Source organism: Calliphora vicina, chromosome 3 (genome assembly GCF_958450345.1).
Source record: "Calliphora vicina chromosome 3, idCalVici1.1, whole genome shotgun sequence".
NCBI lineage: Eukaryota > Metazoa > Arthropoda > Insecta > Diptera > Calliphoridae > Calliphora > Calliphora vicina.
In genome coordinates, this window is record NC_088782.1 from 122,256,775 (window position 1) to 122,283,332 (window position 26,558).

At 25.0% G+C, this 26,558-nt stretch overlaps 3 protein-coding genes across 5 annotated transcripts in view; all 3 read right to left on the minus strand.

The window, feature by feature from the left end:
• LOC135955905 (rhoGEF domain-containing protein gxcJ-like) overlaps positions 1-26,558 on the minus strand; it is a 269,772-nt gene that overhangs the window by 11,546 nt on the left and 231,668 nt on the right. For all 3 annotated transcript variants that reach the window (XM_065506316.1, XM_065506317.1, XM_065506315.1), the window contains exon 3: positions 17,890-17,967. In XM_065506316.1, coding sequence (XP_065362388.1) covers positions 17,890-17,967 — 78 coding nt within the window. The remainder of the gene's footprint in view (positions 1-17,889; positions 17,968-26,558) is intronic.
• LOC135953820 (uncharacterized) lies at positions 396-14,099 on the minus strand. Its single transcript, XM_065503832.1, has 3 exons — positions 14,085-14,099; positions 9,044-9,742; positions 396-410 (listed from the first exon to the last, which is right to left on the minus strand). The coding sequence occupies exons 1-3, from the start codon at positions 14,097-14,099 to the stop codon at positions 396-398; spliced, it is 729 nt and encodes a 242-aa protein (XP_065359904.1).
• The window catches only part of LOC135953822 (myb-like protein AA), a 40,574-nt gene continuing 32,729 nt past the window's right edge, over positions 18,714-26,558 (minus strand). The window contains exon 2 of the mRNA XM_065503834.1: positions 18,714-18,806. Coding sequence (XP_065359906.1) covers positions 18,714-18,806 — 93 coding nt within the window. The remainder of the gene's footprint in view (positions 18,807-26,558) is intronic.

Sequence of the window (26,558 nt, forward strand, 5' to 3'; positions counted from 1 at the left end):
GAAAATTGGCCTGAATTTAGTACTTTGAGGTTTACGTGGATTTATTAAACATATAGCAAAGAAAAGTTACACAAATTATATATCATTAGAAAGGAAATTGTGTTTACTTTTATAAAACATATATAACGTTTTAATAGTTTAATCAATTTAAAACCATTATTAAAGATTTTTGTTAAACAATTTTAAAAAAAGTAAAATTTAGTTTTTTACACATTTTACTTAAACTTAATTTTAAATTTTAAACTTATTTTTACATTTTCGAAAAGTAAACATAATTATCTTTATTTTGATATATAATATATCCAAATTTTCTTTCTAAAGAAAGAAATAAATGATTATAAATCTAAAGGCATAATGAAAAAATGGCCTGAATTTACTTTGACGTTTACATAAATTTATTTGACATGTAGCTAAAAGAAAAATACACCAATTATATATCATTGGAAAGGATTTAGTGTTTAGTTTTATAAACAGTACAAAAAGTTTTAATATTTTAATCAATTTAAAACAATTATTAAAGACTTTTGTTAAACAATTTCAAAAATGCCATATATTTCTTCATTTTGAAGTTTGCGCTTGTTTATTTATTATTTATTTGACAGTTGTGAAAGGAAAGGTTACATCAAATGAAATGAAATTGTGTTTACTTTAATAAAATGTATAAATAGTTTTATTACATGCATCGAATTAAACGAAGTAAAACAATAAATAAAAGACTTCGGTAAAAAATCGCCAAAAATTATAAATTTTTTTTTTTAATATTTTGCTTAAAACTTTTTATAAAAGTTAAACTTTTTATATATTTTTGAAAAGTAGACACAATTAGCTTTATTTTCATATAAAATATGATTAACTATTTCTACTCATAAAATAAATAAATGGACACAAACCTAACGTCATAACGAAAATGATATTAATTTTTTCATTTTGAAGTTTGCTTTTGTTTAGTTATTATTTATTTGTCAGGTGTGAAATGAAAGATTAATAAATTTACTTTAAAATAAAGGAAATTGAGTTTACTTTTATAAATTAAATAAATAGTTTTAGTACATACATCGAATTAAACGAATTAAAAAAAAATAGATAAAATACTTTGGTTAAAAATCGCCAAAACTTGTAAATTAATGTATTTCAAGCATTTTACTCAAATTTAATTTAAAATGTTAAATTTATTTATACATTCTTGAAAAGTAGATACAATTATCTTTATTTTAATATATAATATGCAAATTATTATACCCTTCACCTTCGTGAGAAGGGTATATATAAGTTTTTCATTCCGTTTGTAATTTCTACATTTTTCATTTCCGACCCTATAAAGTATATATATTCTGGTTCCTTATAGATAGCGGAGTCGATTAAGCCATGTCCGTCTGTCTGTTGAAATCAATTTTCTGAAGACCCCAGATATCTTCGGGATCCAAATCTTCAATAATTCTGTCAGACATGCTTTCGTGAAGTTTGCTATTTAAAATCAGCAAAATCGGTCCACAAATGGCTGAGATATGAGGAAAAAAACCAGGACAACCTCGATGTTTGTCCTATATCTGGATTACTAAGTCATTAATATAGACAATATGGATATCTAATGATAGATATTTCAAAGACCTTTGCAATGACGTATATAAGACCATAGTAAGTTGGACCTACAATGGGTTGAAATCGGAAAAATATTTTTTAACCCCATTTTTTTTCACCAAAAGTTTTTTTTTGCTAAATACTAAAAACAAATTTAAAAAAAAACAAAAAAAAAATTTAAAATTTAAAAAAAAATTTTAAATTTAAAAAAAATTCGAAAAAAATTAATTTTTGTTTATCTAAAAATATTTAAAATTTGGTGAAGGGTATATAAGATTCGGCACAGCCGAATATAGCTGTCTTACTTGTTTTTTTCTCAAATTAAAAATAAATGAGCGCAAAGGTCAAAGGACGAAATATTGTGGCCATTTTTCACTTTCTAATTTTCTTTCAAAATAAATGTTGAATTTTATGATTTCAATATTTAACGTTGTATGAAACTTGTTGACCCTCACATGATATGATACTGAGCCAAAAGTGAGTCATAAAATGTGATCGTGTAAAGTGGCTTTAGTTTCATACAACGTTAAATATTGATATTATTTAAAAACATTCTTAAAAATCACCATTTGTTTTGATTTGTGTGTCGTAAAATGTAATCGTGTAAAAGGGCTTTTAGTTGCAACAAAAAGTATGAATTTTGATACTAAATAAACAACGCTGTGGCTTGTAAAACAAATGTAAACAAACAGCAAGTTTTGAGCTATAAAAACAATAATGCCAATGCTGTTACAATTTAAGCGTTTTTTGTTTTTATAAAAAGTTTATAAATAAAACTTAAGATAATAACTGTTTAGACACTCCACTAAATTGATATAAAATCCCAGCTAAAATAAAATGAAATAAAATCAAATGAATGAATGAGGAGTGGTACATGAATAAATGAATGAATGTTGATGTACGAGTACTTTAACTCAATTTTCTTGGCATTAATTTTATGAGTTGTAGACAGTTATTTCGCTGTTACAACTGCTGCTTTTTCTCTTATTTTTTTATTATATTTTTTTATGTTCTAGAAAACACATTCAGTGAAATTGAAGTATAAAAATAATGACTGATAAGATTACTTAGCAAGTGTAAAAAGATGGAGGATTTTTTTTTATTTTTTTTTTTTTTATCATACTTTGCAGTGGACCCTTGTATTGTATATGATGTTCAACATTGTTCTAAAACAGAACACTTGTCACACAGAAGGTGGTTAATGACATACACTTGATTTTCAGTTTCTTTTTTTTGCTTTTCTCTTTTAAAGAAAACCAGCATTAGCAGTTTCTAGCTTTATCATTCCACTCCTCCTATTGCTTGTCTACTTAATGCTGAGTTCATTTTAATGAAATAAATATCTCAAGTGGTTTATTTTCATTTTATAAATGAAAAAAAAAACTGTATAAACAATTTGTATCCTTGACCTTCTTTTTTTATATATTTTTGGTTTTATATACAATATTTTGTTGTTTCCATTGTTGTCTAAACTAATTTTAAAAGTGGGAACAGCTTGCTACAGGGATTCACATGGTGAATAAGTTTAAAAGGTTTATAAGTAAAGAAATAAATTGTTTAAATTTGAAAAAATTTTTAATTAAAAAAACAATGAAAAAATGGCAACAAAAAACTCTTCCTCTATTAAACTGTTCTCAGGAAAGATATTACAATATTTAAAACTATTTTTGAAACAAATCCGAAATTTTGTTTTGAAAAATGTTTAAAAAATTTCTCTAGATTTTTAGAATTTGTAAAGAATTTGTTTAGGATAGATATGTTTAGATCAAATTTGTTATTAAAATGTTTTCAATCCGTTAAAAACCAAAAACCTGAGAACATTTTTTGTGAAAATACTCGAATTTGTGGAGTCACTTGCTTCAATTTAAAGTTGAAAACCTCCACATAAACTTTTTTTTTTTAGCGAAAAAAAGGTATTTAAGAGTTCTATACGCATTGCTTTATAATTTATATAAAAATTGTTTTAATACATTTAGTTAATATGAAAATATTTTAAGAGAGGTTTAAGTGTAATGTTAATTTTTTTTTTTTTTAATTTTTTCATAACTTCTTTATAAATTTTGTAGATATCCAAATATTAAAATTATTTATACAATTTTGGAATGAAGACACAATTACCTTTCCAATGATATAAAATATGTTTATATTTTCTTTCCTCACATGTCAAATAAATGGATACAAACATTGCATTTGGAAGAAAAGTTTTACTTTTTTGCAATTTTACTGAATGGCATTAAGTTTGCGTAAATTTTTTAATGTTTTTCAGGTAAGAAAAGCTAAACATATTTTATATCATTGGAAAGGAAATTGCAAATACTTTTTAAAAATGTGAAAACAATTTCATAATTTTAATATATAAATAATTTAAGAAAGACTTTTGTAAAAAATTAAAAAAAATAATAAAATTTAAATTTTTTTAACATTTTACTTAAGCCATTATTTAAATTATAAACTTAGTTATACCTTGCTCAAAAATAGACATAATTTCATTTCTTTTAATATAACACATGACTATTTTTTCAATTGTCACAATTTAAAAAAATTGACTTAAACTTTAGTAAATGGAAATAAACTATACGTTTTTCTGTGGTATGAAAAAAATACAAGAACGTGTAATTTTACAACAAAATGTTACATTATTGGAAAGCAAATTCAGACTTCTTTTTAAAACTGTAAAAATAAGTTTATTAATTCAATTTAGTAAAAAATTATAAACATTTAAAAAAAAAAAATTCAAGAAAAAAAATATTATTTTATTTTTAATTTTTTTGCATTTTTACTTTAAATTTTAAAATTATTTATAGATATTTAAAAAGTAGACACAATTATCTTTATTTTGATATAAAATATGTCTAATATTTTTTCACTTAAATAAGAAATAAGAGCACGCAAACTTTTTGAAAAATAGCAGATTTTTCGTCAAATGACTGTTTTGTATAAATGAAAAATTACAAGTGCAATTTTGGAGCAAGGTGCTAAGTTTGTGTCCATTTGTTTGTTTTGTGGGAAAGATAAGTTATACATATTTTATATCATTGCAAAGGAAATTGTAACTACTTTTCAAAAATGTAAAAACAATTTCTTAATTTTGATATACAAATAACTTAGGAAAGACTTTTGTAAAAAATTAAAAAAAAGAAAAAAATAATAAAATTTTAATTTTTTTTAACATTTTACTTAAACCATTCTGCAAAATATAAACTTATTTATACATTCCTCAAAAATAGACATAATTTCATTTCTTTTAATATAACATATGATTAGTTTTTCATTGATACCATTAAAATAAATTGACTCAAACTTTACTAAATGAAGAAAATTATACGTTTTTCTGTGTTATAAAAAAAATACAAGAAAGTGTAATTTTACAACAAAATGTTACATTATTGGAAAGCAAATTCAGACTTCTTTTTAAAACTGTAATAAGAAGTTTATTAATTCAATTTAGTAAAAAATTATAAACATTAAAAAAAAATAAAAATTCAAGAAAAAAAATATTATTTTATTTTTAATTTTTTTGCATTTTTACTTTAAATTTTAAAATTATTTATAGATATTTAAAAAGTAGAAATAATTATCTTTATTTTGATATAAAATATGTCTAATATTTCTTCACTTAAATAAGAAAGAAGAGCACGCAAACTTTATGACTTTTTGAAAAATAGCAGATTTTTCGTCAAATGACTGTTTAGTATAAATGAGAAATTACAAGTGGAATTTTTGCGCAAGGTGCTAAGTTTGTGTTTATTTATTTGTTTTGTGGAAAAGATATGTTATACATATTATATATCAATGGAAAGCAAATTGTGTCTACTTTTCAAAAATGTAAAAAACAATTCATAATTTTAATACTTAAATAATTTAAGAAATACTTTTGTTGAAAATTATAAAAAAGAGTTCACATTTTAACATTTTTATCAAAACTTTACTCCTAATTTTAAACACAGTAATACATTTTTAAAAAAAATATACAAAATTTCTCTTCTTTTGATCTAAAATATGACTATTTTTTATTCCCACAAGTCAGAATGGCAAAATTGCCCCAAAAATTGCATGAACCTAAGTTTGCGTACTTTTGCTTGTCTTGTGGGAAAGAAAAGTTTCAAATGTTTTATATCATTGGAAAGGAAATTGTGTCTACTTTTAAAATATAGAAAAATAATTTTATATTTTTAATGTATAAAAAAAATTCTAAAAGACGTTTGTAAAAAAAATTTAAAAAAATAAAATTTCTTTTTTCTAACAGTTTACTTAAACTATATTCCGAAATTGAAACTAATTTCAGAATTTCTGAAAAGTAGACAAAATTTCCTTGCCAATGATATAAAATATGTAAACTTTTTCTTTTCTGCAATTTAAATAAATGGCAAACAACTTTTAATATGTTTTTTTTGTTAAATTTATCGTAATATTTCCTTTAATTAAAACTTACATCTGTTTAATTTAGTTTATTTTTGTAAGAATTTTCATTTTGTGCTTATTTTTCAAGCTACTTATTAAAATTACAAAAAAAATCTTGACCTTTCTCTAGCTATCCACTTCTGTTTAACAAAAATCTCAACATATTCATTGCACTTTTTGTAGCCTTGTCTTTGATCAATTTAAAATGAAATTTGCTGGATTTTTTTTCTCCAAAAACTGTTTGCCAAAAAACAGTCTTTCTAAAACTACAAGATGCTTTTAATCGTATTAAGTATCACAATGAAATCCTTTTAGAAAAAATAAACTTGTTTCTTTTACTCTTACATAGGTATGTAGATGTAAAATGTAAACTATGCTGTTGCAAACATTGTAAACAAAACCAGAACATGATGTGGCATGTTTAGTTTTAGTTTTATTTCTTTACAAAAGTCGATTAAGCAAGAAAATGTAAGAAAATTGTGGCAGTTCGTTTTTATATATTTTGTATAACAATGTGTTACAATTTAGTTGAAAGATTTGGGAGGTTCAGAGTTAGCAGTAAAAAAAAACTAAAAATATTAAAATTATTACCCACCTAAAAGTAGGCTAACATTTTCTTAATATGTTTTATACCTATGCATATGACAGACAAACAGCTTAAGTCGAAAATTATTATTCATCTTCATGTTTTCTAATGCAAATAAGTTCAAGTGTTTGCTTTAAGGGCATGTTATACTCAGCTATTTGTTCATGTTGATGCATGCATGAGTATTTTTGTGTATGAGTGAGTGTTGGTGTATGTTAGAGATAATGCGTTTCCTTTACAACTGACATACATCCTTTTCACTTTCAGCCTTAGCAGCTACTACAGTTTCTTTTACTATTTTTTGTTTTTCCTTCGTTTGCTCAGCTAGAACATCTGTTTTTATAGCTTTAAGCACATTAAGCACTTGTTCGCCATAAAGCCAACAAGTGCAGTCAAGTGTATTAAGATTTTCTACTGATTTCATAATGCGAATGTCTGTGTATATGCGAACTACTATCCAGAACTATCAAAACTATACAAAAAAACACATGTCTGGGAATTTGTATGAAGTGTAGAAGTAGTAAAAAATGATAGTGTGTCCTTTGAGTCTTAAAAAAAAAGTTGAACTAAAACTATAAATTTTTAGAATTTGTTTTTTTATGTACTTTTGTAATGTCAACAAAACTGATGCATGTTAAAAGAAATTGACACAAAACAAATTTGCAAAAGCCATAGACAGAGAGAAAGAGTGACACAATGTTGTCATTGAAACTGTGGCCAAATTTTAAAGGAAATATCAATAAATTTTTAAAGTTACTTAAGAAAATGTAATAAAAATTAATAAATCCTTAAAAATAATGCATTTTTAATAATTTCCAGCGGAAAAATTCTCTGCAGTTAGGTTTTTGACAACTGAGTTAGGTCTTTGATAAGACTGTTTCCGATCTATGTGTATTTTCTCTGTAACTGCCAAACGCATAGTTCGATTTAAATAAAATTGCAGTTAGGTTTTTGACAACTGAGTTAGGTCTTTGACAGAAAGGTTTTAGATTTATGTGTATTACTCAAAAAATCGTAAATACGAATGTTGTTTTTCTTTTTACATAGTTCTTTTTTACTAATACATTCTCAGCAGTTAGGTTTTTGTCAATTGAGTTAGGTCTTTGATAAGACAGTTTCCAATCTATGTGTGTTTTCTCTGTAACTGCCAAACAGATAGTCCGATTATAATAAAATTGCAGTTAGGTTTTTGACAACTGAGTTAGGTCTTTGACAGGAGTGCTTCCAAACTATGTGTTTTACTCAAAAAATCGTACATACGAATATTGTTTTTTTTTCAGATAGTTTTTTTACTAATACATTCTCAGCAGTTATCGTTTTAACAAGTGAGTTAGGTATTTGTAAGGAGAGTTTCCGATCTATGTGTGTTTTCTCTGTAATTGCTAAACGGATAGTCCGATTTTAATAAAATTGCAATTAGGATTTTGACAATTGAGTTAGGTCTTTGATAGGAGTGCTTCCGATCTATGTGTATTACTCAAAAAATCGTACATACGAATGTTGTTTTTCTTTTCACATAGTTGTTATTACTAATACATTCTCAGCAGTTAGGGTTTTGACAACTGAGTTAGGTTTTTGTCAGGAGAGTTTCCGATCTATGTGTATTTTCTCTGTAATTGCTAAATGGATAGTCCGATTTTAATAAAATTGCTATTAGGATTTTGACAATTGAGTTAGGTCTTTGATAGGAGTGCTTCCGATCTATGTGTATTACTCAAAAAATCGTACATACGAATGTTGTTTTTCTTTTCACATAGTTTTTTTACGAATACATTTTCAACAGTTAGAATTTTGACAACTGAGTTAGGTCTTTTACAGGAGAGTTTAAGTTTTCAATTAAATCGGAATATTAAATTAAAAATTACAGATTTATTTCCAGTTATTTTCGAAATTTCCCCATTATGCATTTCCCCTGTTGCGTTCTTATTAAGTCTAATTAAAAAAAATATACATACATAAGTAATTATTAACCATCTTAATAACTAACTAATAATAATGTAAGAAACTACAAAAAATAACATAAAAAATATGCACACTCACACACAGACAAGAAACCGCAACAAAAAACAACATAAAACGTGCAAAATTGTTAAAATAACAGTTGCATACTTAAAGGCGTAATTGTGAAATAATAAAAGTGCATACTTTACAGCATAAATGAGAAATAAATTAACACAAAACCTTTGCTGCAACTTACAAATAAGCACAAGAAAAGTATTTAAGTTAATGAATTTTTTCTCGCTTGATTTTGAGGTTAACAAGGAGAAAAATAAGCAAGAAACTATAGGGGGGAATTTTAGAAGATTAAAGAAAACTAAAATTAAAAAGTAATAAGCCAAGATGAAAATATTTCTAAGGTAATGAAAACACTACTTTACAATATTTAAAAGGAACAAAAAAACTTGTTCTTTGCTTAGAAGAAAATTAAAAAAATAAGAAAAATGAGAGAGTTAGAAAGAAATAGAGAGAGACACTCACCTCACTGCGTGTGAGTATTGGCTTTTTACGTTGCATAAATGAGGATTTCTTTTTGTAACTGGTAGGCGTTATACAGCCACCACCCCCAGGCGGTTGCAAACTGGAAGCCGATGATATAGTAGTAGAAGATATAGAACCAAACTCGCCCAGAGGAAATGAGAGCGTACTGGTAGAGGCGGCGGCATTATTGTCATTAACGGAAGGCAAAGGTAAAGCTTTCAAAGTGTGCTGAGACCCGGATACGGTCGATGTCGTTGTCGTAGTAGATACTGCGACAGTGTCTGCACTAAAAGCCTCACTCTGAAATTTATTGGTATGATAATGATGATGAGTGGTTTGCAATTGTAGATTACTGCTGCTGCTGGGAGCACTGCCTACGTGAGCTGAACAAATTCTACTTTTACAACAGGCTGCTGTAGTGGTTGTGGTACACGTTGGACTTTGTGATGTGGGTGAATTGAGATTGTTCGGTAGGGATTTGGTGGTGGGTTGCTGCTGTGGTGCTTGTGTATAGATAGTGGGTGTTAGGCGTGTCGAGAGGCGGGTACAGGAATAGGGTGGTATTTTGGGATGATATGATCTTACGGGTGAGAGAGAGCGTTTGGCGGTGTGTTGTTGATATTGTGGCAAAGGTGGTGAGAGAGATGAGGGTGTTAAAGGATATGCTGTAGTGAGAGTTGAACTAATGCAGGCTACAGTCTAATAAGTATTAGGTGAGAGAGAGGTAGATCGAGAGAGAGAGTGAGAAAGTGGGAATAAGATCAAGAGTAGTGGTTGGTGAGGAGCATATTATGAAAGCGTTTTTTTTGTTTTATTTGAAGTGTTTTTATGTGTGAATTTTTTTACAATAAAAAGAATACAGAGCATATAGTTAGAATACAAATATATTATAGAGAATAGAGTAAAGAGTTTCTTTTTACAGAATTAATACGTATGTATGTTCTACAGAGAGTAAGAAAATTGTGAGCTAAATTGCTATTTAAAAGACTTGTTTAAGCATACTTTTTGGTGTTAGTAAATAAAAACTACTTTAATAATAATTTTAATAATAAGATAAAAACTAACTAATTAGAGGTACAAAGTATAAAAATAGCTAAATTTTACAAAATTGTAAATGCAATAAAAAAAATTTAAAGTGTTTAAGTAATGTTGGGAAAGATTTTTCTACAATTAAAAATAAGCGAAACAAATTTCACAGAATATGCGATAATAAGCCCTATTTTTAAGAATATCAAACATATCGATAACTTTTCAAAAGAAAGTTATATCTATCGATAAATTTTGAAATTAAATAAAAGTTATCGAAAACTTTTCTATAAAAATTCAAAGTAATCGATAACTTCTTTATAGAAAATCATGTTATCGATAACTCTTCTTTGGAAACTGCAGGTTTCTGTAGAAACTGAAAATTATAGAAAAAATTTTCATTTGAAAATTAAAATTATCAATAACATTTATTTAGAAATTGAAATTTATCAAAGACTTTTCTATAGAAATAGAAAGTTATCGATGACTTTTCTATAGAAATAGGAAGTTATCGATAACTTTTCTACATAAATATAACTTTACAACTATTCTATTAAAATATAAAGTTATCGATAACTTTTCTATACAAAAAGAAAATTATCGACAACTGTTCTATAGAAATAGAAAGTAATCGATAACTTTTCTATAGAAATTGAAAGTTATCGATAACTTTTCTAAAGAAACAGAGAGTTAACGATAACTTTTCTATAGAAATAGAAATTTATCGATAACTTTAGAAATAGATAGTTATTGATAACTTTTCTATAGAAATTGAATGTTATCGATAACCTTTCTGTAGAAATATAAAGTAATCGATAAGTTTTTTATAGAAATATAAAGTTTTCGATAATTTTTCTATATAAAAAGGAAATTATCGACAACTTTTCTATAGAAATAGAAAGTTATCGATAACTTTTCTATAGAAATATGAAGTTATCGATAACTTTTCTATAGAAATAGAAAGTTATCGATAACTTTTCTATAGAAATAGAAAGTTATCGATAACTTTTCTATAGAAATAGAAAGTTATCGATAACTTTTCTATAGAAATATGAAGTTATCGATAACTTTTCTATAGAAATATGAAGTTATCGATAACTTTTCTATAGAAATAGAAAGTTATCGATAACTTTTCTATAGAAATAGAAAGTAATCGATAACTTTTCTATAGAAATTGAATGTTATCGATAACCTTTCTATAGAAATATAAAGTAATCGATAACTTTTTTATAGAAATATAAAGTTTTCGATAATTTTTCTATATAAAAAGGAAATTATCGACAACTTTTCTATAGAAATAGAAAGTTATCGACAACTTTTCTATAGAAATAGAAAGTTATCGATAACTTTTCTATAGAAATAGAAAGTTATCGATAACTTTTCTATAGAAATAGAAAGTTATCGATAACTTTTCTATATAAATAGAAAGTTAAAGATAACTTTTCTATATAAATAGAAAGTTATCGATAACTTTTCCATAGAAATAGAAAGTAATCGATAATTTTTCTATAGAAATATAAAGCTATCGATAACTTTTCTATAGAAATTGAATGTTATCGATAACCTTTCTATAGAAATATAAAGTAAACGATAAGTTTTTTATAGAAATATAAAGTTATCGATAATTTTTCTATACAAAAATGAAATTATCGACAACTTTTCTATAGAAATATAAAGCTATCGATAAGTTTTCTATAGAAATATAAAGTTATCGATAACTTTTCTATAGAAATGGAAAGTTATCGATAACTTTTCTATATAAATAGAAAGTTATAGATAACTTTTCTATATAAATAGAAAGTTATCGATAACTTTTCTATATAAATAGAAAGTTATCGATAACTTTTCCATAGAAATAGAAATTTATCGATAACATTTCTGTAGAAATATAAAGCTATCGATAACTTTTCTATAGAAATATAAAGCTATCGATAACTTTTCTATAGAAATATAAAGCTAGCGATAACTTTTCTATAGAAATTGAATGTTATCGATAACTTTTCTATAGAAATAGAAAGTTATCGATAACTTTTCGATAGAAATAGAAAGTTATCGATAACTTTTCGATAGAAATAGAAAGTTATCGATAACTTTTCGATAGAAATAGATAGTTATTGATAACTTTTCTATATAAACAGAAAGTTATCGATAAATTTTCTATAGAAATATAAAGTTGTCGATTAGTTTTGTACATATATCGAAAGTTATCGATAACTTTTCTATAAGATTTGGCTGTGCCGAATCTTATATAACCTTTAAGACAAAGATTGAAATTGTTCTTTGTTGAAAACTGAAAATTTTGATGAAAAGGTTTTTTTCAAAACATTCTCAGGAAAACAATAAGCTTGTTTATGAATCCTTTTTAATGAAATTTTGCAGTTATGAAGACATTTCGGAATAAAACGAAAAAGTGAAAAGAAAAACAAAAATTAGCTATTGAGAATCCCATAATTCCCAAAAAACTTTAAAAAAATCCTAAAATTTTTTTTTTGATTTTTGTGGCTCTAATTAAGGTACCAAGACCAGGACGAAAAATTTCGTCAAAACTTAGCATAGTACAGTTAATTCTGAGTGTGAAATAAAATTCAAAGCCTATTTTTAGGCTCCTTAAATTTAAACCACATGTGCATATTGGCCAATTAAGTTGATTTTAATTAGAGATCTTATTTATTTCATTCATTCTCCTACAATTTGTGTTAATTAACAATTAACACCAATCGAAAAAACTCACCACTGACAATTAATTAGGCAACAAACAAAGTTTTTTTTTTTGTTGTTTACGACACAGCCAGCCGCACACTCTCAACTCAACTTGACGACGACACAGAGAAAAAGTCGTAAAAAATAGTGTACAAGAAATCATTTATTAAGTAAAATGTCATTGTTAACAGTGACATCAACTTCCAATTTATTTTACAATAATGGTGATGATTTCATCAACATCATCATCATTATTATCTATCTATATAAATATTTTGTAACTGGAAAGCAAAAAAAAAACTTAATAAATAGCAAGCGGAAAAGAATAAGAAGGAGTGAGGGGTGAGAAGGAAAATATGGTCAGACAGATTTTTCAGGCAACACAGAAGAAATATACAAAAAAGAAAATGTTCATATAAATCATATGACACATACAGGACATGTAGTAGAATGAATGCAAAAAGTGAAACGACGAACTATTAAGTGTAAAAGGGAAATAAAGGAAGTCATAAGAAATCGACAACAACAACAGCAACTATTAAAGATGGAATAAAAATATATACACACAACATTACACATGCAAACATTTAAACCACAGACGTACAGTGGGGTTGATGGCAATAAAGAGGTCTAAAATCTGAATTTTCCAAACTACTGGTTCGATTGCAAAATGATGTGGTCACATATTCCATTTTTCTTTAAGTCTATGTGCTCCTCTACGATTCGTTCATACAACATTTTGCAATTTGTTACAGTAGTTTAGAAGATTACGATTTATTGCCACTGTTTTTCCGATCGATCCCACTGTGAGACGGGAGAACAATTAAAAGTAGAAGAATAATGTGAAATCAAGGAAACAGGAGAAGAAAAACCAAGAAAAAGGAAATTAAATTGAAAAATTGAAATTACTCATGTTACAGATTGAAAAAGATATTTTGTTGTCCTTTTTTGTGAACACACATAAAAACATATACTTAATATTGAAATGCACACATGCTGACAGTGAACTACAAACACAATGGAAACGATTTCAGTAGTTCATTAGAGAACTACTTCAGACAGAACTACTCGATTCAGTAAGTTCTACGCTGGAAAACTTGAAAAAGTTTTAAAAGTATTTTCGGTATTAAATATTTATTTACCGTCTATATTTGGCATCTTTATCGCCTAACGCTCTAATTGTGATTCCATTCTAAATCTCTATTCCAATATGTTCCATCATGTTGAATCATGCGAGTACTAAACTATTATTCGTTTTTCTATTGTTAGAGGGGTTTGGAATAAAGAACAAAAAACAAAAAAACTAAACAATTACCGAATCCCATCTCATGGTCCAGAGATGTCATGTGATGTTTTTTCTTTTGCGTATTTTTGGGTTTGAATGGGTGGTTAGATTATTTCGTACAAGAGTCTAATAAAAACCATCAAAAGAAATTAGATTTTTATTTTCGCATTGTCTTGTTACTAATAGTTTCTTTGAAGGATGTGAACGATTTGATTTGTTAGCGTGGGAGTATAGTTTGCTTTTCACAATAGAAATCATGTGATAAAAAGTAAATTGAATTGTAATTTTAATGGTATTGACTTTTTGGCACAACCATAATGGAGTGTCAATTCGAGAATTACGCATTGAGTGGGGGATATAACAAAAGTTTCAGCAAATATTTAGAGCAGAAAGTTTAGATTTATAATTTCAAGGATTTTTTTTTTCACAAACTGCTTATCTTTATAAATTAATGGTTTTACCTAAATCTTTTAAGAAAATGTCAAATATTTGTGTCCTTTCTAAAAAAAAATGTATCATTATTCAAGTTTGTCTTCTTTTTTTTTTTTGTTTTCTTGAGAATCCCTTCAATAACATGCAACTACTACTTGTCTTATTACACACGTAAACTGACAATAGAAATGTCATTAAATGAGAAAATATCTGAACGAAAACTTCAGATTCTTCTGTATCATGTGTGTGTGTGTGTAAAACAAAAGCGAATATAAATCAAAAATAAGTCACGTACGCATAACAACAGCAATAATGTCACTAAAATAAATAATAATAATCAAGTTGAAAAAAATTACAAAACTTAATCAGGTAAAGAAAAATTAAAAAAAAATAAAGGGAGAAATATAAAAAAAATATATTTTCTGTAAAAAAGTAAGATTTTCTGTAGAAAAGTTATCGATAACTTTCTATTTCTATAGAAAAATCGATTACTTTAAATTTATGTGCAGGAGTTATCGATAATTTGAATTGTCTATAGAAAAGCTATCGATAACTTTCTATTTCTATAGAAAAGTTATCGATAACATTCAGTTTTATAGAAAAGTTATCGATAACTTTCTATTTCTATAGAAAATTTATCGATAACTTTCTATTTCTGTAGAAAAGTTATCGATAACATTCCATTTCTACAGAAAAGTTATCGATAACTTTTTATTTCTATAGAAAAGTTATCAATAACTTTCTATATATGTAGAAAAGTTATCGATAACATTCCATTTCTACATAAAATGTATCGATAATATTCAGTTTTTATAGAAAAGTTATCGATAACTTTATATTTCTATAGAAAAGTTATCGATAACTTTATATTTCTATAGAAAAATTATCGATAACTTTATATTTCTATAGAAAAGTTATCGATAACTTTATATTTCTGTAGAAAAGTTATCGATAACTTTCTATTTCTATAGAAAAGTTATCGATAACTTTCTATTTCTACAGAAAAGTTATCGATAACTTTCTATTTCTACAGAAAAGTTATCGATAATTTTCTATTTCTACAGAAAAGTTATCGATAACTTTCTATTTCTATAGAAAAGTTATCGATAACATTGCATTTCTATAGAAAAGTTATCGATAACATTCCATTTCTATAGAAAAGTTATCGATAACATTCCATTTCTATAGAAAAGTTATCGATAACTTTTTACTTCTATAGAAAAGTTATCGATATCTTTCTATTTCTACAGAAAAGTTATCGATAACTTTCTATTTCAATAGAAAAGTTATCGATAACTTTCTATTTCTATAGAAAAGTTATCGATAACTTTTTATTTCTATAGAAAAGTTATCGATAACTTTATATTTCTATAGAAAAGTTATCGATAACTTTATATTTCTGTAGAAAAGTTATCGATAACTTTCTATTTCAATAGAAAAGTTATCGATAACTTTCTATTTCTATAGAAAAGTTATCGATAACTTTATATTTCTATAGAAAAATTATCGATAACTTTATATTTCTATAGAAAAGTTATCGATAACTTTATATTTCTGTAGAAAAGTTATCGATAACTTTCTATTTCTATAGAAAAGTTATCGATAACTTTCTATTTCTACAGAAAAGTTATCGATAACTTTCTATTTCTACAGAAAAGTTATCGATAATTTTCTATTTCTACAGAAAAGTTATCGATAACTTTCTATTTCTATAGAAAAGTTATCGATAACATTGCATTTCTATAGAAAAGTTATCGATAACATTCCATTTCTATAGAAAAGTTATCGATAACATTCCATTTCTATAGAAAAGTTATCGATAACTTTTTACTTCTATAGAAAAGTTATCGATATCTTTCTATTTCTACAGAAAAGTTATCGATAACTTTCTATTTCAATAGAAAAGTTATCGATAACTTTCTATTTCTATAGAAAAGTTATCGATAACATTCCAATTCTATAGAAAAGTTATCGATAACATTAAATTTCTATAGAAAAGTTATCGATAACTTTTTATTTCTATAGAAAAGTTATCGATAACTTTATATTTCTATAGAAAAGTTATCGATAACTTTCTATTTCTATATAAATGTTATCGATAACTTCCTATTTCTTAGAAAAATTATCGATAATTTTCTATTTCTATAGAAAACTTATCGATAACTTTATTTTCTATAGAAAAGTATCGATAACTTTATATTTTTGTAGAAAAATTAGCGATAATTTTTTATTTCTATAGAAAAGTGACCGATAACTTTCTTTTAGCATAGAAACAATATCGATGACATTCAGTTTTTCTATAGAAAAGTAACGATAGCATTCAGTTTTTATAGAAATGTAATCGATAACTTTCTATTCCCACAGAAAAGTTATCGATTACCTTTAATTTCTATAGAAAATTTATCGATATAGAAAAGTTAACGATAACTTTCTATTTCTAGAGAAAAATTATCGATAAATTTATATTTCTAGAGAAAAGTTATCGATATCTTTCAATTTATATAGAAAAGTTATCGATAAATTTCAATTTTTATTGAAAAGTTATCAATAACTTTCCATTTCTATAGAAAAGTTATCGATAACTTTATATTTCTATAAAAAAGTTATCGATAATTTTCTATTTCTATAGAAATGTTATCTATAACTTTCTATTTCTATATAAAAGTTATCAATAACTTTATTTTTCTATAGAAAAGCTATCGATAACTTTATATTTCTGTAGAAAAGTGCCGATAACTTCTATTTCTTTGTTTATATATAGCATAGTTATCGATAACATTATTTGTTTATAGAAATGTTATATTTAACAGTGATTTTATTTAGAATAGTTGTTAATAATTTTCTATTTTTATAAAAGACTTATCGATAACTTTCTACTTCTATAGAAAGGTTAATGATAACTTTCGGGTTCTATAGAAATGTTAACGACAATTTCTTAACTTCAACTAAAAATTTATGGAAAACTGTGATTTCCTATAGAAATATTGTCCATTACATTGATTTGTGTCTATTATTTTAATTTTCTATTTTATATAAATGTATTTGCTAGATTTAGGCCTTTGTAGATTATTTTCCTATCTGTTACAAATAATAATAAAAAATAGTTTTAATATCATTTCACATAAAAAAGAACGCAAAAAAAAATCTTTCGAAATTAAATTTTAGTAAAACGTTTTCAGTATTATAAAAAAATTAAATAAATTTTTTTGCCATTAAATAATATAAAACATTTTAAAGAGCTAGACAAACAAACATGCTAACATTTGAATAAAAGCCAGTGCATCATTTCTAAATGAAAATATTCATACATACTAAATAGTACATCAAAAAAAATAAATCATTTTGTAAAATTAAAATGGCAGAAAAATGTAAAGAAAACAAAATAAAATTAAAATCTACTTACATTATTTGAATTTTTAGCAGGATTGCAAACCATTTCAGATTCAAGGCCATCTAAATGCGTAAGACTTTTCGATTTTAACTGCAAAAAGAAGAACAAACAAATACAGGTTGCAATTTAATACATTTTTAATTAAGAGTAGGTATGCATTAAAATAAATGTAAAATTAAAAAAAAGTAAATTTAACTTAAGTTTAAAAAATAAAACCAAATAATTGTTCGTTTTATATTATTTATAACACAGTGAGCTAGCCAAACTTACACATATGTATGTCTGTCTGTACATCCCCTGTTTGAAAATCAATAAAACCTTCCAAACAATTGCACTTTTCCATTAAATAACATTGAACATTATTAAAAACGTAAAATGAAAAGAGATACGAAAAATAAAATAAAAAACTATATAAAACTAAATTAAATAAAGCCAGACGAGATACTGCAGGGTTCTGTTTTATTTATAGCCCAAATGCACCATACTTTGGGTAATGGAAGGTTGCAACAGACAATTTTTAACATTGTTTCTATATGAAAATTTAAAAAAATTTATAATACTTTGGACAACCTAGAGTATGATTAATATTTAAGTATTAAAATTAATCATACGTCTTATATAAATGGATAGAAATCTTGTAATTTACACACAAATATTGTTTTATATAAATTTAATTTCTCTGAATTGCCAAGATATTTTGGCTTATCAAAAAATTTTTCCTTTTAAAACACAAAAATTTCTATAAAAATGTCTTAAGTTTCCCAGAATTTAAATCAAACAAAGTTCACGAATACCTCCAACCAAAGTCGCCTTGGCTTGTCGTCCAAGTATCTTCATTATTTCAATAATGTCTTCTTTTGATCTACATTTTTATCATCATCATCATGCTGTTGTTGACGATAAAGATGATGGCGATGACGTTGTTGATGCTGATATTATTATTATTTTTGTTGTTGATGTCAGAGCTGTAAATGAATCATTCTTTTTTGATTTTAATTCATTATGAATTAGCTAAATTTTGAATTAATTCATTGAATTGAAAAAATGAATTGAATGAAATTTGAATCAATTCAAACGAATTAGGCAGAAATGAATTTCAATTCATTTCCAATTCAAATGAATTTGTAAAAATGAATTGCAATTCATTTACAATTCATTTGAATTGAATTGATTTTGAATTAATTCAAATGAATTAGAAAAAAGAATAGCAATTCAAATGAATGATTCAAAAATGAGTTGCAATCAATCAAATTCAAGAGCAGATCTCTAGGGGGAATGAAAGATTTCTCCTACCAAAATGAAAATATCCAGTACAAAAATTGAAAAGCCTTGTCCTGTATACGCGCCTGATCAATGAAAACATGGTGTTTGGAGTTTATTTATTCAAGAAGAACTGATTTTTATTTTGAAATACGCTGAACGACAAAACATATTTAATATTCAAGAAGCAATTAATAATTTTTGAAATTTTGTGACCCACGACCACCCAACAACAAACTTTTTGCTAATATTTATATTATATTTATTTCAAAAAAATAAAACTATCTTCCAAAAATAATCAAAAATAAGGAAAACTAACAATGTATGTAGTTCAAAACACAATTGAGTTTCATTAATAAGGCTAATTAGATTTAATTAGAATGCATCATTCACCTTAAACAACAATAGCTTTTCAAAATTATCATCTGAAAGAAATCCACGTTTAGGGATGTTTAGAATAGAGGCGTACGAAAATAATCTTTCAACACCAGCTGACGATGGTAACGGCGCATTATATTTAAAGGAAGACTTTTTAACCGTCGATTAATTATACTGCATACTTAATGACATTGAAGAATCTGCTAAATATGCTGCGAATTTCGCGTCGGAGTTGGAAATGAATTGCTAATTTTTTTTTTAATTCGTTTGAATTAATTCAAAATCAATTCAATTCAAATGAATTGTAAATGAATTGAATTAATTCAAAATCAATTCAATTCATTTGAATTGGAAACGAATTGCAATTCATTTTTACCAAATTCATTTGAATTAATTCAAAATCAATTCAATTCATTTGAATTGGAAACGAATTGCAATTCATTTTTACCAAATTCATTTGAATTGACTCAAATTTCATTCAATTCATTTTTTTGTGTGAATGATTCGCGAATTAATTCAAAAATGAGTGATTCATTTACAGCTCTGGTTGATGTCCAACAAACATGAGAATATTCCAATAATTGAAATGCAGTTATTTTTTTGTAGCTGTTGTGGTTGTTGTCATTGGTGTTCGGTTACAAACTTATAAACACACAAATCCTCTCCACCTCCCTCCCTTCAAAGCAAACACACGAACTATAGGCATGTACCGTAATGTAAGAGACTCTGAGAGTTTGAGAAAAAAAAAAAAAAACTGTGTCTGCATGAATTCGTATGTACGTGCACTTAAATAAATACACAACCACAAACTCAGTTGCTGGCTTTTCTAGAGCGAAAGGAGGGAGGTGTTGTGTGGGTGTTTGCATGTGTAAGATTATAGTTTTTGTCGTTAGTAAAATATTTTTGCCAAGAAGAGCGCACAAAAACAAAAGGCAGAAAAAAGGAGCAATATAAATTTATCAATCTTGTGAGCACAATGTAAATACACATACAAATTCAATAACAATAACAACAATATCTTCTGCATGTGTTAACGTGTATTTGTAGGTACATATCTGTGGTTTTTTGTATTATTTATATATCGGTATAGACTTAAAGGATTTTCCTGACTGTGGTCATACAAACATCTGGAAAATTGTACACACTTATATACATACATATGTATGTATATTAACAAGCATGTAGTATTTGTGGACATGAATTAATACTTATATAAAGGTATGTATAGTATGTCGATTTCTACCACAAGATCTCATATTCAATTTGTTGTTTTGCTTGCCAGCCGTGAAATGGAATTGTATTATTCTCGTACATAAATGATTATAATTAAAAGAAAATTGATATACACAATTATAAATGAATATAGGCATGAATAATCGTTATACCAAAATAAAAAAATAAAATTTTTGCATATCAAATGTAATTATCGACAATTTTTTTATAGAATATGAAAATTATCGAAAACTTTTCTATAGAAATAGAAATTTATCGATAACTTTTCTATAGAAATAGAAAGTTATTGATGGCTTTTCTATAGAAATATCAAGTTATCGATAACTTTTCTATAGAAATATCAAGTTATCGATAAATTTTCTATACAAATATTAATTTATCGATAACTTCTCCATAAAAATTAAAAGTTATAAATAAATTTTCTATACAAATAGAAAGTTATCGATAACTTTTCTATACAAATAGAATGTTATCGATTACTTTTCTACAGCAATAGGGAGGTATCGATTACTTTTCTGAATAAAGATAAAGTTATCGATAACTTTTCTATGTAAATATAATGTTATCGATAACTTTTCAATAGAAATATAAAGTTATCGCTAACTTTTCTATAGAAATATAAGATATCGATAACTTTTCTATAGAAATATAAAGTTGTCGATAACTTTTCCATAGAAATATAAAGTTGTCGATAACTTTTCTATAGAAATATAAAGTTATCGATAACTTTTCTATAGAAACATAAAGTTATCGATAACTTTTCTATAGAAATATAAAGTTATCGATAAGTTTTCTATAGAAATATAAAGTTATCGGCAACTTTTCTATAGAAATATAAAGTTATCGATAAGTTTTCTATAGAAACATAAAGTTATCGATAACTTTTCTATAGAAATATAAAGTTATCTACAACTTTTCTATAGAAATATAAAGTTGTCGATAAGTTTTATATAGAAATATAAAGTTATCGATAACTTTTCTATAGAAACATAAAGTTATCGATAACTTTTCTATAGAAATATAAAGTTATCGACAACTTTTCTATAGAAATATAAAGTTATCGATAAATTTGCTATAGAAATATAAAGTTATCGATAACTTTTCAATAGAAATATAAAGTTATCGATAACTTTTCTATAGAAATATAAGATATCGATAACTTTTCTATAGAAATATAAAGTTGTCGATAACTTTTCTATAGAAATATAAAGTTATCGACAACTTTTCTATAGAAATATAAAGTTATCGACAACTTTTCTATAGAAACATAAAGTTATCGATAACTTTTCCATAGAAATATAAAGTTGTCGATAACTTTTCTATAGAAATATAAAGTTATCGATAACTTTTCTATAGAAATATAAAGTTATCGATAACTTTTCTATAGAAACATAAAGTTATCGATAACTTTTCTATAGAAATATAAAGTTATCGATAAGTTTTCTATAGAAATATAAAGTTATCGGCAACTTTTCTATAGAAATATAAAGTTATCGATAAGTTTTCTATAGAAACATAAAGTTATCGATAACTTTTCTATAGAAATATAAAGTTATCTACAACTTTTCTATAGAAATATAAAGTTGTCGATAAGTTTTATATAGAAATATAAAGTTATCGATAACTTTTCTATAGAAATATCAAGTTATCGATAAATTTTCTATAGAAATAGAAAGTTATCGATAACTTTTCTATAGAAACATAAAGTTATCGATAAGTTTTCTATAGAAATATAAAGTTGTCGATAACTTATCTATAGAAATATAAAGTTGTCGATAACTTTTCTATAGAAATATAAAGTTATCGATAACTTTTCTATAGAAATATCAAGTTATCGATAAATTTTCTATAGAAATAGAAAGTTATCGATAAGTTTTCTATAGAAATATAAAGTTGTCGATAACTTATCTATAGAAATATAAAGTTGTCGATAACTTATCTATAGAAATATAAAGTTGTCGATAACTTTTCTATAGAAATATAAGATATCGATAACTTTTCTATAGAAAAGTAAAGTTATCGATAACTTTTCTATAGAAAAGTAAAGTTATCGATAACTTTTCTATAGAAAAGTAAAGTTATCGATAACTTTTCTATAGAAAAGTAAAGTTATCGATAACTTTTCTATAGAAAAGTAAAGTTATCGATAACTTTTCTATAGAAAAGTAAAGTTATCGATAACTTTTCTATAGAAAAGTAAAGTTATCGATAACTTTTCTATAGAAAAGTAAAGTTATCGATAACTTTTCTATAGAAAAGTAAAGTTATCGATAACTTTTCTATAGAAAAGTAAAGTTATCGATAACTTTTCTATAGAAAAGTAAAGTTATCGATAACTTTTCTATAGAAAAGTAAAGTTATCGATAACTTTTCTATAGAAAAGTAAAGTTATCGATAACTTTTCTATAGAAAAGTAACGGTATCGATAACTTTTCTATAGAAAAGTAACGGTATCGATAACTTTTCTATAGAAAAGTAACGGTATCGATAACTTTTCTATAGAAAAGTAACGGTATCGATAACTTTTCTATAGAAAAGTAAAGTTATCGATAACTTTTCTATAGAAAAGTAAAGTTATCGATAACTTTTCTATAGAAAAGTAAAGTTATCGATAACTTTTCTATAGAAAAGTAAAGTTATCGATAACTTTTCTATAGAAAAGTAAAGTTATCGATAACTTTTCTATAGAAAAGTAAAGTTATCGATAACTTTTCTATAGAAAAGTAAAGTTATCGATAACTTTTCTATAGAAAAGTAAAGTTATCGATAACTTTTCTATAGAAAAGTAAAGTTATCGATAACTTTTCTATAGAAAAGTAAAGTTATCGATAACTTTTCTATAGAAAAGTAAAGTTATCGATAACTTTTCTATAGAAAAGTAAAGTTATCGATAACTTTTCTATAGAAAAGTAAAGTTATCGATAACTTTTCTATAGAAAAGTAAAGTTATCGATAACTTTTCTATAGAAAAGTAAAGTTATCGATAACTTTTCTATAGAAAAGTAAAGTTATCGATAACTTTTCTATAGAAAAGTAACGTTATCGATAACTTTTCTATAGAAAAGTAACGTTATCGATAACTTTTCTATAGAAAAGTAAAGTTATCGATAACTTTTCTATAGAAAAGTAAAGTTATCGATAACTTTTCTATAGAAAAGTAAAGTTATCGATAACTTTTCTATAGAAAAGTAAAGTTATCGATAACTTTTCTATAGAAAAGTAAAGTTATCGATAACTTTTCTATAGAAAAGTAAAGTTATCGATAACTTTTCTATAGAAAAGTAAAGTTATCGATAACTTTTCTATAGAAAAGTAAAGTTATCGATAACTTTTCTATAGAAAAGTAAAGTTATCGATAACTTTTCTATAGAAAAGTAAAGTTATCGATAACTTTTCTATAGAAAAGTAAAGTTATCGATAACTTTTCTATAGAAAAGTAAAGTTATCGATAACTTTTCTATAGAAAAGTAAAGTTATCGATAACTTTTCTATAGAAAAGTAAAGTTATCGATAACTTTTCTATAGAAAAGTAAAGTTATCGATAACTTTTCTATAGAAAAGTAAAGTTATCGATAACTTTTCTATAGAAAAGTAAAGTTATCGATAACTTTTCTATAGAAAAGTAAAGTTATCGATAACTTTTCTATAGAAAAGTAAAGTTATCGATAACTTTTCTATAGAAAAGTAAAGTTATCGATAACTTTTCTATAGAAAAGTAAAGTTATCGATAACTTTTCTATAGAAAAGTAAAGTTATCGATAACTTTTCTATAGAAAAGTAAAGTTATCGATAACTTTTCTATAGAAAAGTAAAGTTATCGATAACTTTTCTATAGAAAAGTAAAGTTATCGATAACTTTTCTATAGAAAAGTAAAGTTATCGATAACTTTTCTATAGAAAAGTAAAGTTATCGATAACTTTTCTATAGAAAAGTAAAGTTATCGATAACTTTTCTATAGAAAAGTAAAGTTATCGATAACTTTTCTATAGAAAAGTAAAGTTATCGATAACTTTTCTATAGAAAAGTAAAGTTATCGATAACTTTTCTATAGAAAAGTAAAGTTATCGATAACTTTTCTATAGAAAAGTAAAGTTATCGATAACTTTTCTATAGAAAAGTAAAGTTATCGATAACTTTTCTATAGAAAAGTAAAGTTATCGATAACTTTTCTATAGAAAAGTAAAGTTATCGATAACTTTTCTATAGAAAAGTAAAGTTATCGATAACTTTTCTATAGAAAAGTAAAGTTATCGATAACTTTTCTATAGAAAAGTAAAGTTATCGATAACTTTTCTATAGAAAAGTAAAGTTATCGATAACTTTTCTATAGAAAAGTAAAGTTATCGATAACTTTTCTATAGAAAAGTAAAGTTATCGATAACTTTTCTATAGAAAAGTAAAGTTATCGATAACTTTTCTATAGAAAAGTAAAGTTATCGATAACTTTTCTATAGAAAAGTAAAGTTATCGATAACTTTTCTATAGAAAAGTAAAGTTATCGATAACTTTTCTATAGAAAAGTAAAGTTATCGATAACTTTTCTATAGAAAAGTAAAGTTATCGATAACTTTTCTATAGAAAAGTAAAGTTATCGATAACTTTTCTATAGAAAAGTAAAGTTATCGATAACTTTTCTATAGAAAAGTAAAGTTATCGATATCTTTTCTATAGAAAAGTAAAGTTATCGATAACTTTTCTATAGAAAAGTAAAGTTATCGATAACTTTTCTATAGAAAAGTAAAGTTATCGATAACTTTTCTATAGAAAAGTAAAGTTATCGATAACTTTTCTATAGAAAAGTAAAGTTATCGATAACTTTTCTATAGAAAAGTAAAGTTATCGATAACTTTTCTATAGAAAAGTAAAGTTATCGATAACTTTTCTATAGAAAAGTAAAGTTATCGATAACTTTTCTATAGAAAAGTAAAGTAATCGATAACTTTTCTATAGAAAAGTAAGGTTATCGATAACTTTTCTATAGAAAAGTAAAGTAATCGATAACTTTTCTATAGAAAAGTAAAGTTATCGATAACTTTTCTATAGAAAAGTAAAGTTATCGATAACTTTTCTATAGAAAAGTAAAGTTATCGATAACTTTTCTATAGAAAAGTAAAGTTATCGATAACTTTTCTATAGAAAAGTAAAGTTATCGATAACTTTTCTATAGAAAAGTAAAGTTATCGATAACTTTTCTATAGAAAAGTAAAGTTATCGATAACTTTTCTATAGAAAAGTAAAGTTATCGATAAATTTTCTATAGAAAAGTAAAGTTATCGATAACTTTTCTATAGAAAAGTAAAGTTATCGATAACTTTTCTATAGAAAAGTAAAGTTATCGATAACTTTTCTATAGAAAAGTAAAGTTATCGATAACTTTTCTATAGAAAAGTAAAGTTATCGATAACTTTTCTATAGAAAAGTAAAGTTATCGATAACTTTTCTATAGAAAAGTAAAGTTATCGATAACTTTTCTATAGAAAAGTAAAGTTATCGATAACTTTTCTATAGAAAAGTAAAGTTATCGATAACTTTTCTATAGAAAAGTAAAGTTATCGATAACTTTTCTATAGAAAAGTAAAGTTATCGATAACTTTTCAATAGAAAAGTAAAGTTATCGATAACTTTTCTATAGAAAAGTAAAGTTATCGATAACTTTTCTATAGAAAAGTAAAGTTATCGATAACTTTTCCATAGAAAAGTAAAGTTATCGATAACTTTTCTATAGAAAAGTAAAGTTATCGATAACTTTTCTATAGAAAAGTAAAGTTATCGATAACTTTTCTATAGAAAAGTAAAGTTATCGATAACT